At 41.3% G+C, this 14,075-nt stretch overlaps 1 protein-coding gene across 2 annotated transcripts in view; it reads left to right on the plus strand.

The window, feature by feature from the left end:
• The window catches only part of TAFA1 (TAFA chemokine like family member 1), a 217,608-nt gene extending 206,011 nt beyond the window's left edge, over positions 1–11,597 (plus strand). For both annotated transcript variants that reach the window (XM_015641109.3, XM_015641107.3), the window contains 2 exons: positions 3,293–3,417; positions 7,881–11,597. In XM_015641109.3, coding sequence (XP_015496595.1) covers positions 3,293–3,417; positions 7,881–7,898 — 143 coding nt within the window. In that variant the 3' untranslated portion in view covers positions 7,899–11,597. The remainder of the gene's footprint in view (positions 1–3,292; positions 3,418–7,880) is intronic.
• Positions 11,598–14,075: the final 2,478 nt, after the last annotated feature.

Here is a 14,075-nt window from a genome sequence, read left to right on the forward strand (position 1 = left end):
TTGGGCATTATGTTTGGGAACAAATGTATTTTAAAATGCAATAGAATTGTGTAAACATGAGAAAATATAAGCTATTCTATTACTTTTTCCCTGTATTCTATCTGATCTTCAGATTTCTTATTTGTAGTTTGTCTGGAGCCCATGATTTGTAAATGCCATTTCAACCAAATGCTTTTTTGTGTGTGTTAATCCATGCAGACTAAATACATCAAATTTAAATATTTTCATCAAAATTATTCTATGGCTTTGCAAACAAAGATTTTTAGAAAGTGTCAATTGGGATGAAAAAGAAACCTCGAGAATTTATTGAAGAAAGTTATTTTTTTCCCCATCTCCATTGGTGATTTGTTAGGAGTTAAATATTCTTATAAAAGAGGCATTTTCTTGAAAATAGTTCAGATATAAACAATCCCTTATTTAACCTGAAGGTGGTGGGAAAAAAAAGACAAAAATAAAGCACTGAAACCAAACATAAGCAAAGCAGGAGTAGTCAAAGCTCTTGTGTTCCATGTCCTTTTCCTTTCCCCATGGCAGAGGGATCTGTCTCAGTCCATTCACCCTTGCATGAAGAAACTCTTGTTCTTCGTGTACTCCCCAGACAGTGAGAAAAGCATGATGAGACACACTCCAGAATGCTCCAGGTGTCTAATTCAGCATGATGTGAGCACTCACAGCCTGTGCTGCCTGGTGATTAACAGGAATCTCTAATTCTCACCCAGGATGAGTGGTTTGGGTCACTGAGACTCAGGTTCCTCGGGATCTGGGAGGTCTTGAATAAAAACCACACTGAGGGGAGCATCTTAATTTGGGCAATTCCCTCTCTCACCCAACTGCTTCAGCTCATCTCAAAGTGACAGAACCTAAACACAGAGAAGCTGCATCATTTCCCTGGGGAAGGTTTCTCCCCTCCTCCCACAGGTGGGCCCAATCTCAGATGCTGCAAACTGTGATTCATTTTAAAGCCTTTTCCTCCCTCTTTGAACAGAGCTGGAGGTGTAAAACTTTGAAATCAAGTAGAACTCAAAGGATCAGCAGTTCCCAAGAAAGACAACTGGTCCTAAAGATTAAAAGGCTCTTAATAGAAGAGAAAACCTATAAACACAAGATTCAAAGAAAGTAATTTTCTTTGGGTTTTGGATGTCCCTGCCATGGTATGCACCTGAGGACTAGACCACAGTGAGCTTTGTAGTGCTTCAGACTTACAAAGGATTTTGCCTACTTACATATTAGAGACAAAGAGGAGCTTTTCATCTGCAAATTTCCCCCATTAGTTTCTCCCATTATAGAAGGAGCCTGGTCTTCAGCCCAGGTGAGGATGCTCACTGATGGACACTTGGGTGTGATTGTACTGGAATCATAAATCAATAAAAATATATATGTATACACTAAAACATATTATATATACTAGAAGTGGTGTATTAGACACCACTACACGAGTCAGTTGCCATTAAGGTTCAGCACTGACTTTGCATTTGATTATTTTTCAAGGTCAAGATCTGAATATTTGGGCTGTATTTAACAGCATTAAGAAGTAGTGAGATCATTTGTATTTCTGTGAGCAGCACTGCTCCTCCACGCTGCCTCTCAGTCTGTACTCAGCTCATCTCTCTGTTTTACACTGTCAGCTCCCCAGGCCAGGCCGTTCAGGTTTGTGGGTTTTAGTGCCTGGCACGGTCGGATCCTTCTCCGCGGTTATTTAATGCTGCAGCGCTGCTCCCAGTAAATAATGATGATCACCACTTTTGATTCCGTGTCACGGGATTCTTCTCACACATCCTGAGGATGCTCTGCTCTGATGATTGCTGTGAAGGCCAGTGTTTAGCAGGATATGGTTTTTCAGTTTGCTCACTGCACAATCTATTATTAGAGCACGGATTCAGCCCTCACGCCTTTTCATGCATTGCAAAGAGAGATCTTTTTTCTCTGCTGTTAGCAGCATTAATGATTCCCTTCTGAAAAAGGTGTGTGAATAGCATCATTAAACTGCCTTGCCAGCACAGGTGTAAAGGGCTCTTTTTGTGCCTTGTATTTATAGAGAAATGATACATTTTATGATAAAAATCAGATACAAGCTGTGGGAAAAAAACAGGAAAGACAACACTGAGAGCTCTATGATCATTGTAAGGCCCCTCAAACTGAACTATTCTATCCAATTTTATATTCAAGAATTTAATTATAAGCTCTGTAATGCCCTTAAATCAATGCATGCACAACAGGGCATTTTCCTGGTAGTCAGCTGGTGTGTATATATATTAATATATATGTATTAGGTAGGCAGCTGCTTCAAAGGTATTTTGTGGGCTTGAAGCAGCCATGAGGGGTGATATAAATGGGTTAAGCATCTCTCTTTGAGTGACTGTGCAGAAAGCTTTGACAGGCTTCCTGAGTGCAACCATGAAATTAATTCTTGCCAGAGAAAGAGCCACTCATGAGCCAACTCGTCACAGTTGCAAGGTTAGCTAAAGTTTATCAAAATCCCCAGACAAAAAATGTCATTAAGATACAGTTAAGGATATAATAAGATACCAATTCCCAGGCAAGAAACTTCATTAAGGTACATTCAAGGTTGTAAACACATGTGCCAATTAAATTCAAACAACTGGGTCCAAACACTGCCGTTATTTACAATGTTAAATATTTGGAAATTAAAAGTTACTTTTAGAGATAATATGGTTTCTACAAAATTCATAATTGTGTTTCAACAAACAGCTTCTGCTGCTGTTCATTGTCACCTTACCCTCTGTTTCTAGTTGTGGTGCTCCCTGTGATGCCGTATTGGGAAAGCTAAAAGTTTCCATGGGTTCAAATAATTCTGGACAGATTTGTGGTAAAAAAAAATCCACCTGTAGGTCCTGAAAGCAAAGCAGACATAGTTTTATGTGGAGTACACTGAACCAGAAGTCCTGAAGACCTGGAGAATATTCTGAGGAAAATCTCCTCAGACTTGTCTTGTTCTTGTAGACGTCCATGAAGATGAGATTGGCACTCAGGGGCAGGGGCTCTTGGGCTGGATGGTCCTTTGGTCTGCAGCAGAATTGCTGCCACCACAGCATTCCCTGCAGCCACAGCATGGGAAAAGAAAAGATCTCCTTTGTGAGGAGGCTGTGGCAAGCAGTGCACTGTCTCAGGCAATAAAGGATGCCAAACAAGTAATTAAATATGAAATCCTTATCACTAAACTCTGGTTGAAGGGACACTCTGCCTTTTAACTACAGTGTTAGACCCTTGAGATATTATTTAATTAGATTTGGTCATTGTAACATAGTTGTGAACATTGTCTTTTCTCTTTTAGCTTCTATAGTGATTGGGAAATGGTGGTGTGAGATGGAGCCCTGCCTAGAAGGAGAGGAATGTAAGACATTGCCTGATAATTCTGGATGGATGTGTGCGACTGGCAATAAAATCAAGACCACCAGAGTAAGTCTCCTTTCTGTCTGCCCCCAGAAGATCTTAATAGGAAAGGGAATCACTAATGACTGCTCACCCATGTCTTTTCCATCATTATGCCTGCTGTAAAAGTCTTAAAGACCACTGTCATGATCACCCAGTGCTTCTGGCCATAATTTGGTGAAAATTCACACGGATCAGGCTGGTCAGCTGGGTCCAGGCTCCAACCAGCAGGCTGGAGCTGCTGAATTGCCAGGTCACCTTCTTACAGACACTGTTACCCAAAATACCCTTAATGCACATCACTGAGTCCCTTCCTGGTGGCTGAAGGGAGAATATTAGCTTGAGGGATCTTCTGGGTCCTGCATCCATTCCTTGGTGGTTCCAGCCACATCTGGATCAGCAGCTGTACAAGTGCTTTGTAGCAGAGGACTCAGCTCCCTGTTTGCATTGCAGGTCTCACTTCAGAGCAGCTCCAGCCCCACAAACTCATTAGTGACAAACTCTTGAGATGCTGCAGGTTCAGGTAGCACAGGCCAACAGGTGATGACAGCTTTCACCACACCATGCCAGCAAAAGGCAGAGTGCTGCAAAGAGAGGGTGTGAATGAGCTGCCTAAACTCCCACTATGAGGATACCTTGGGAATAAAAGTGTTTTTCAGAAGTACATTCTAGCTTTTCTTTTGTGTTGTGCAACTGTTTCACAACCATTGTCTTAAAACTGTCACTTCTACCTGTATTCAACAATTTTAATTAACTCATTTTCATACCATAATTGAATTTTTTTTTCCAAGAAAATTACATGGTTGTCAACTCAAAATGCTTTTATAAATATATAAATTTTCATTTTCTGTGAACTGGAAAATGGCTTTTGAAACCTGCTAAATGAAAAAGAGCAAATTTTCAAGATTTTTTTCCCTGTTTGATAAAAAATTCTACATACATGCCCAGCTGCTAATTCACAGGAATATGCAGCATAGTGTTGTGATTTCCTGACTTCTTCCTTTCTTCTCAATCCTAACTCCAGTCATTTTCTATATCTTCTAGGCCTTCTGTTGAAGGAGGAGAATTTACCCTAATTGATCTCCATGCCACCTGAATCCTTTTCTTTCCCTCCATAGGACCTACCCCAGGATGAATGATTTGTATTGCAACCCTCATTTCTGGAGCAGAGCCTTCTGCCAACACATTAAATAATCAGGAGACTACTGACTTAGGAGGTTTTCTTTGTAGGAAGCAGTAAGTGGCCCCCAAAAACAAGATCCAAGTCATCTTTTTGTCAGCTCCCAGAGAAAAGGAGGAAGGATGGAGGGAACTGGAATTCCTTGACTCAGTTTCTTTCTGCTGCAAATCTCTGTGTGCCCACAGCTGATCTCTTCCCACTGCAGCACCACTGGAAGGCTGTTTGTTACTGAATGTGCCTTGCACTGAAATTAAAACCTCCCAGACCACAAACTTGCTCCATGTCCTTTCCAGTGAGGAAAGTGGGGAGTTAAAATAGAAGAAAGTGATGTAGAAGAGCTAAGAAGCAACATGAAGTATCTTATACAATAATTCAGCCCTTCTGCAGTCTGTCTTCAGGTTATATAATTGAGGAATTGCATTTTCTTTCTTCAGTGAAGCTGTCCTTCTCTTAACTCCCCCAGTTCTCATCATATAAACTAGTTTTAGGCGATAGAAGTGATTGCTAGAAATTTAGCAGCTTCATTAATATGCAGATGTATGGTCCAATCTATTCAGTATGCATTATTGTATTTCATTTGAATTAAATACTTGCAGAATGAGTGCTCATAACTGAAAAAATATTTCTTCATTTACCCACAGGAGTTATTTTAATTAGCTGTTGAGGGGAGTACCTTATGGTGCTGCTTCCAGTAGAATTTTGCTTTGTTGCTTTAAAATATCATTACAGAACCCAATTGACAAAGGCAACATGACATGATGCACTCAGCAACTGTCTCTTGCATTTTCCAAGGAAAAATTCTACTTCTTAGTCCCTGAAACTTTGCTCGAATCTGTAGCACTGCGTCAAGTCTAGCAACATAAATGTAAAAATATGGAAGCAATCAGATCTTGAAACAGGTTGTTATTTTGGGTTTTTTTTCCTTTGTTCTGCCATTTCAGAGAGCAGCAGAGAATGAGATTACAATGTAATCTGCCCTGACCACAATCCCAGGCCATGTGTGTCCAATTTGAGTAGTTAAGGAAGTTAAGAAAGCAGAAGAAACACGACAAATCAGTCAACATCCCAGCTCTCTCTGTGGTGATTAGGCAGAAAGCTACAGAAAGTCTCCATAGGCTGCAAACTTTAAACTGTTTTAATGAAAGCTTTTCCTTACACTAAATACATTTACATTAGGCAGCTGCTGTCCTGACAAGGAAAACATTCACATTTATGACTCTCAGGATTAAGACACCCATTAGTACATTCTCCCAGGCCCAGAGTAAATCACATATAAGCATGTGTACATATATACATACATACATATATATATATATATATGAATACATAGATATATGGATATACACAGTATAGATAATTTTCTAGGGTAGTACATAACTTCATGGTTGACTCTCAGATATGATTAATACTGATTAGTGTCAGAAGGAGGTGGACAACAGACTCAGTGAAGTCTTTGCCAGCACATTCTTCATTCCTTCCTTTTCATGCATTTATTTCTGTGTTTTGCCCTTTAGCATAACTCTCTAATTAGGTTTTTAAAGCCAAAGTTATAAAGCTTACAGCTTCCTTAAATTGATTAGTTTTCTATTGATGGTCACACAGGTCACAAACACTGGAATGAAATAATTTTGTCATTTAATTTTTGGAGCAGTTTCAATGTTTCTTTAATCCCTTGTCACTTTTTTTTTTTTTTTAAATAATTTATTTAAGAACTTTTAATGTTTTCCTTAAAAATGTGGGGCCCTTGGAGCTGTAGTAGGACCTGCTGGAGGTCACATCACCACTTTCAGCACTAAATAGAGGAGCAGCATCTCAGGCTGGACGCTGCTGATATTCTGGAGAATGGAAATTCATGTGTTGATCAGCTAGGAATGGGCAGAGGAGCTCAGCTCAAACCCCCTCTCCAGTTCCTCAGCCTGAGCCTTGTGTTACAGCCAGGTTTGATCAAGCTGAACCAGTTCGAACCAGTATGAACCAGTTCTGGCCCATCTGAACTGGTTCAGACTAGTTTGAGCCAGTTTGAACTTGTTCTGTTAGCTTTGATTTGGTTTGAAGTGGTTTAAACTGATTTTATCACATTTATCCTGTTTTGACCAGCTTAATCTGGTTTGAACTACTTTTGACTGGTTTAATCTGGTTTAGACCATTTGTTTTAACTGGTGGGATTCAGTTTCATTCAATTTGAACCAGCTGGATCTCGTGTCAATCTCTCTTGTTCTAATATTTACTGCTGCATTTAATCACCTTGTGCTTAGATCATAATCTGTAGCCCTGATTTAATGGGCAAGCCTGATCATATTCAAGTCAATGTGAGTTTCATTGCTGGCCCAGGAGCCTGGCAAAGGCCTGAACCCCTCGTGGCATTCATCAGGTTGTACCAGTACAGGGAAGAAACAAAAGTATAACAAAAGCATTTCCTTGAGAGCACTATTTTTTGCTGTCAGTCAGTTGTTCTTATTTCAGCATCCTAGAAAAGCTCCTGGTGTTTCCTCTTGCAGCATTAGTGCAGCACTCAGATCAATTTTGGTGGTAGTCACAAAGAGGGATGGGTTTTGTTCTGTTGCAGGGTGTGTTATCTCATACGTATCTGGTGAGTAGATGGAGTAGCTGCTATGGCCAGTCAGTAGCTGGTGGGGTTCCAAACCTGAAAGGTGGGTGCTCCTGCCTGCCTTGTCCAGCAGAATTCACTGGAATCACTCTGGGGAGGGGAGGGTAGAAGGCTGGGGTGAGCACAGCCCCAGACCCAAATCTGTTCTGGCATGTCCTTCTTACTCAAAGGGCTCCTACAAGGAAGGTGGGGGGAGACTCTTTACAAGGGCATTGTGGCCCAGCACAAGGGAGAACGGCTTCAGACTGACAGACAGCAGGTTTAGATTGGATATTAGGGAGGAATTCTTCCCTGTGAGGGTGGTGAGGCCCTGGCACAGGGTGCCCAGAGAAGCTGTGGCTGCCCCATCCCTGGAAGTGCCCAAGACTGGGCTGGAAGGAGCTCAGAGCAGCGTGGGGTAGTGGAAGGTGTTTCTGCCAAACCAAGAGATTCTGTGATTCTGTGATGTCCAGCACCACCAGCCCAGGTGGTTAATGCACATCCAGTATCTCCCAAGGCAGAGGTAGGATCTTGCTCAGAATCTGTCTCTTGCATATTTTTACACCCCTGCTGCACTAAAAGACACACACCCTTCTAGTATTGCATTTAAACTGAGCTATATCAATCAGCTACATCCTACAGAGCCTGGGTCTTTCTTTTCCAAAAGACTATATTTTAAAAATAACATATTATGCATAACTCTTTCCCATTTTCTCACTGCAGATCCACCCAAGGACTTAACAGAGTGCCCACGTCTGCATGGAGACAGTGAAAGCCCTGCTGATTTATGAGGACAAAGTATTGAAAGTTTAAAACCATCTCAGCATTTACAAGCCAAATGGATTTCTTATTTGCACTTTGACTGTTTACCAGAAAACAACAGTGGCTTTACTGTATGAGAGAAAGGATTCGGTGAAAATAATGGCCCTGATTTTTGACAACTGAAAATAAAAAATGAAGAAAGTGGTTCCTTTGGTAAAGTTTCTGAGATTATGAAGTACAAGCAACAGTATAAGTTTGGATCTACAATTTACTTTATACCAGTTAAAGTATATATATATATATAGAAATATATATATATTAATATATGATATTTTGAAATAAAAGCCTCACTCTTCAAGAAATTGAATAGTACCACACTTTGCTGCAGCTGCTGTATTTTTATTTTTTTTTTTTCCTTTTTGGCAATGGTCTGGAAGTTCCCTACCTGTTTGAGAGAGAAATGTGGCAGTGAAGAGGCAAAGCAAACCTGCTGTGGTACAAGGACGCCTAAGAGCTACACGAATCCTACCGATGCAGCATCCAGAGCTTCCTGTTCCCTTCGGCAGAATTTTGAGGGCATTTGTTGTTCCACTTTGTGTTCTGGAGGCTTTTCCCCTTGTGCAATACTAGCATGCTGGCTTTGCTTCATTAACCATACTTGATTGATATATAACAATGATAATTCTATCCTCCTCCAAGAAAATATTTTTAGAGCTGTTAGATATTCCATGAAGAAGAGATGGACAACTACTGAGTGAAGTACAGTATGTATTAAAAGTTTATTTGGCAGAGTTTGGTAGACTGTGAGCTCCCTTCTTATTAAAGATGTACTGTACGTACAATGTCTTCAGACTTTGTATAGCTCATAGAGACTCCAGTAAAAACCCAGTAACCACCCCCAAAGCTTTGAGTTGTTGGCTCACTAATTCTTTGAAACAACAACAAAGCTATTTCTTTCCAGACCAGCACGTGAGGGGAATTTTTCATATGCTTTGGTTTTTCAGGAGCCCATTTGCAGTTGGTGAACAGGGACCTCAGCTTAAGCATGCCTCTGTGGACACCTTGCTGTGTGTTCTTGTCCCACAGCACTCACAGAACTACCTAAAATTAAGTTTCCCTCTTTGCAGGCCAGGCTAATTCTCATTGAGAGCATTTGCCACCAGCTAAAATCATACACATAAGCAATTCCACCTCACAGCAAATGCACAACAGTTTGTGGTGAGCACAAACTTGTGGCTGATCCCTGCTTTGGCTTCAGAATAGTTTCCTTTGGTACATTTTCAATCTGTTTCTTGCTATGGTGAATTCAGCTGAGCTGAGATGCTCCTCAGCAAGGATGTGTCCACAGAGACCTTGACCCAGTCACTGAGAGTGCTCTGAACTCCCATTTCTGGCTGAGCTCTAGCTGTTCACCAGGCAGTCTGGCCCTGGCACTGCTGAAGCAAGATTAAATCTGAGGGCTGAAATGTGCAAGCCTAGTTCACATTCCCAGGCACTTTTGTGAGAGGTCCAATTAATTTCAGGGGGTTTATTGGTGTGGAAAAGTATCTTGCTGTCACGCATAAGTCTGCAAAGGGTATAATCTACCCTTCAGTCTGCCTAATGCTACCAAATCAAAGAGGAATAGGGAATTGAAAAACTAGTTCTGTCCAGTCCAGCTTCATTCCTTTAATATTTCAAATTTCCTTTCAGGCTGCTTACCTGTCTCTCACAGAATGCCTTTGGCCATGCTGATCACTTTTAATCCAATGCAGAGGAAGTGCTGCAGTTCCCATCCTAGATTTGGTTGAAATTCTCCCACTAAGTTTCTTTCTCCTTCAGGGTAACCACTTCAATCCTGATGCTTCAAGAGGCAGAAATTGTCACTGTAATTACAGTGTAGATTAAAGCAGCTACATGACGTGTCACGCCATTTTCCATGCTGGCTTTCCTTGCTGGTCTTTTCCCAGTGCTCACAGTGGGAATGGATAAGCTGTTTCCAGGTGCTTCTATTATCTCCCTTCAAAAATATGAGAGAAGAGTACCCAGGGAAGAAACAGACTACCCAGAAAGTGATACTATCACTATCCCTGGAATGTTCAGGAAAAGGCTTCAGTGTGGCACTTGGGGACATGATTTAGTGGTAAAGATGGCAGTGTGAGGTTAACAGTTGCACCTGATGGTTTTACAGGTCATTTCCAGCATTAGGAATTCTGGTTCTGTCACAGAAAGGAGCCTGAGCCTCACCATCACTCGTGAGAGATGGTGGTCCTTGCACACGGAGACCACCCTTCCTGGTGGCTCAGCTGGACAGGCCTGGTCTTTTCTGGGGACAAACACCTGCCCAAACCACAGAAGATAGCTGGACCCTACTCTATATTTTAGATGCAGTCTGCCATGGCCATGTGTCCCCAGTACCATCATCCCAGTTCAGAGGGGAGCACTGCCTGCCCAGTTACCCCAAAATGGATTCTAAAATCAGCTCCAGGCTCTGCTGACACTAGTAAAGAGAAACTCCTCCAAAATAATCCCCTACCATTCCTGAATTTTATTCAAACAGCACTTTATAAACCCCAAGACCCCCTCAAGCACCCCTTGGTGCACTAGGAGATAGACCAGCAGGTAAGTCCATTCAAAGCCATCAGTTATCAGCAGTTATCAGCCTTTTACCAGCTGGAACTGAGGCACACGAAGATAAATGACCTCCCACAATCACCCTGGGGAGCTGTGGAAAATCCAGCAGAAATTGAACTTTGGTTTCTTTATTCCCAGTCTACTGATGTTCTGTTGGAGGAGCCCCACAAACAAATGTGTGGCCTCTTGTACCCTTTGCCAAAGCCCAAGGTATCACCACTGGGAGGTTTTTACCCCACAGCAGAGCAGCTGCCGTGGCTCATTCTGAGTAGATAATGCTGCTTGTGCTGTGCCTATGAAACAGGCCTGTCGAGATTGGGAAATATTAGACTTGCTAAATTATCAGAAGGAAATGTTGTCATTACCACAGGAAAGTTTCATTGAGATGTTTATGAATTTTTCTTTGCCAGTAGGCAGCCTCAAATACCACCCCACCAAATTCAGTAAACATCTGCGTCTCTTTGAAGTTGCTGCGAAAAATCTGCTCGTGAAGTGAGGCACCGAGAAATTGCTGCTTTAATTAAAATGTTTTAGAAGGGAATTAAGGCCTTTGCAAAAATAATGACTAATAGAACGTGAAGTCCAATTAAGAGTCGAATGCAACTAACCTTCATTGTTTCAGGGAACTAAATTGAAAACAGTAATGAAAAGGAATTCAACAAGCCTAGAGTCACAAATATTCTGCATTTCAGGGATATTCACACGAGCACAGTGTGTAGCAGGGACATGTCAGAGCTACTTATCCTGGCCCATGGAAAGCAGATGTGTTTCAGTGGTGAATGGTCCTCATGTCCTCATGGGAAAGTGACAGTCATGCCATTCTCTGCATAATGTTAAAAGGTATTTATGTTAACAGAGGAGAAAATGAAAGTTCCTGCTTTTTGGCAGAAGTCTAGACAGAGACACTTTAGGAAAAAAAAAAAAAAAAAAAAAAAAAGAAAAAGAATATTTGTAAATGCATCAAAGATAAATTTAGATTTATGTCAGTGTTTCTTCAGATGTGTGAAATCAAGTTCTGTAAATCTAAAATGTACAAGTTGGAAAAAAATACCAAAAAAAAAAAAAGTAGCTACCATCTGCCTATTAATTCAGAAAATTTAGATTATGTGCTTCTGTCCAAAAATCTCTGGTAATAAAAAGCTCAGTGTGGTATGACTTGATATTGTTTTGAATATACTATATGCTATATAAAAAAGAAAACAAAACCATGAAGGGAGTTGGCTCCTATGGCAACATCAGGAAGAGCACGATGTGCACCCACACTACAGAGAAAGGACTGTGAAAAATTGCTGAAGGTGAAGCAGTTTATGACGAGTGATGCTCTTATCAGACCTACTGATTGACTATTAGCAGAGTTTGCAGGTACTGTCAGTGCTGTACTGCTTGGATGTTTTCCTATTATGAAATGATTAGTTACATTCTTAACTCTCCTCATTTGCCACTTACCTGTTTCACTGGCTGGTCCAAATGTAATTACAGATCATGGAGAAGTTGTGGAGGAGATAAACGTTCTTTGGCTCAGAAAGCACATCCATTTCATCTGAACGTGGCAGGCTTTGTTTCTTCTTCAAGGGCAGGATGAATATTGTGGCCTAAAATGAGCTTCTTTTTTATCAATAGCTCAGTCACATCCCAGTAAGCAGGGTTTAGAGCTTGCCTGACAAAGAAATGGGTCATGCTTCTTTGCTTGGTATTCTATTTTTTTGTCAGAGAAAAATAGAAACACATTCCACAAATAATCCTTCAGGTAGACAGAAGGAGATGTGTGTACAGGGCAGTTGGTTTCAGGCTGTCAACACTTTTTCTAGTTCACTGGTTTGAATTCAGATCATAGGCCTGACACATATTTATGGTTTCTTCTCTCAGAGGCTCACACAGTCAAAGCACTTAACTTCACAAATATTTGTACTTTATAAAGCCATGCTGCTCTGAGGAAAGAAACTGAATCCTCTGCTTTCCAGGCAGGAAACTGAAACTCATAAGACCTGAGACCTGCCCAAGGTGATGCTAAAACCTTCAGCAGACCCAGCAGTAGAACTGAGGGCTCCTGGATTTCAGGTCATCGCTGAGGATGTTTCATCTGTGATTCACATCAGTGAAATTTCACTGAGAGCAGACCCTGGCTTTGAGCTTGAGTCACAGAGAGCAGAATTAGGGGCCCTACAGTCAAGTGTGGACAATCATGTGCAAACACCAACTGACCTGGATCTCCCTTCAGCTGGGATTTTCAAACCACTGATGCTTGGAAGATCACCACCAGCTCTACTCCAACATCTTTTGCTCCCACAGGGACACTGTCCTGCCTTAGTCTGCTTCCATGATTCCATGGTAGAAGCTGCTCTGGGCCTTTCAGAGATGAGAGCAGAGATAGAAAATGGCCATGCTGAACCCTGACAGGATGAAAAGAATGACCAACAGATCTTCTTTTGGAGGTTGGGATTTTTTAGAGACATCCATCTGAGAGAACGATTTTCATATAAAAGCTGACTTCAAGGAGAGAAAGATCACATTGTCTTCCACTAGAAAAATGGTGAACTAGTCAATGATGAGCATAAATTACTTGGTCTCACCTGAAAGTGTGAGCACAACTGCCATGGGAGAGGATACTATGAAGAGCAACTAAGTCATGGGAAAAAATATATATTTTTGACAAATATTCCTATGTGGGTGCATTTGACAAATCTTTGCTAAACCTTTTATTGCTGTTTGATGAGTACCTCTAATTCCTGTGTGCAGTTCAGAAATGTGCAGAGGTCTTTCCTACATAACAGACACCCTTTCATCCAATACTCATGACTGGATTATTCTTGTTTACCCACCATGAAACAAGATGATCAAATTTGTCTGATGAGAAACAAAATACATCTTTGAGCATCAGGTAACTAACCTATTAGATTACCACTAACCTATTAGCTTTCCATTAGCTCTCATCTGTTTTATTTATCAGATTACTGTCCTTAATTCAGTTAGAAAGGAGGGTTAGAGGCCCACCTAGATATGTAGCAAACTATCCATAACCTAAAATATTGCTCAGGGGAATATATAATTTCTCCCTCCCACCTGTCATTCCTCTTCATTTCCTGTTTCATTTCACTTTCATTTCATCTCATCCCCTCTCTTTCACACCACTCAATTGCATTCATCCATCTCTATTAGCCTTTTATCACCACTGCTGCCCCACAGACTGAAGAAGAGACCCTTTTCAGGGAGCTGTCCCCCACAACAACAGTGATTTATGTGATCTTCTCTCTTTTCCTTTTTCCTGTGTCCTTTGGAAGGTGAGATGCCAATCTGTGCCAGCAGCTGCCTGTATTTCACTGCCCAGAGCAGCAATCCCCAGCTCAGGGACACAGGGTCCCTCTCAGGTGTGTCCTGGGTACAAAGCAGGTGCTGCTGCTCCTTGATTTGCAGCAGAGGAGTTAAGTGTCAGCTCCTCACCTTCCCTGAACCTGCTCTGTTTGTTGCTTTTCCAAAGGTCTCCTTTGCCTTGACCAGATCTGAGAACTCAGCACACCAGCTATTGGGGGCTTGCCATCAGTTTAA

Source organism: Parus major, chromosome 12 (assembly GCF_001522545.3).
Source record: "Parus major isolate Abel chromosome 12, Parus_major1.1, whole genome shotgun sequence".
NCBI classification, from domain to species: domain Eukaryota; kingdom Metazoa; phylum Chordata; class Aves; order Passeriformes; family Paridae; genus Parus; species Parus major.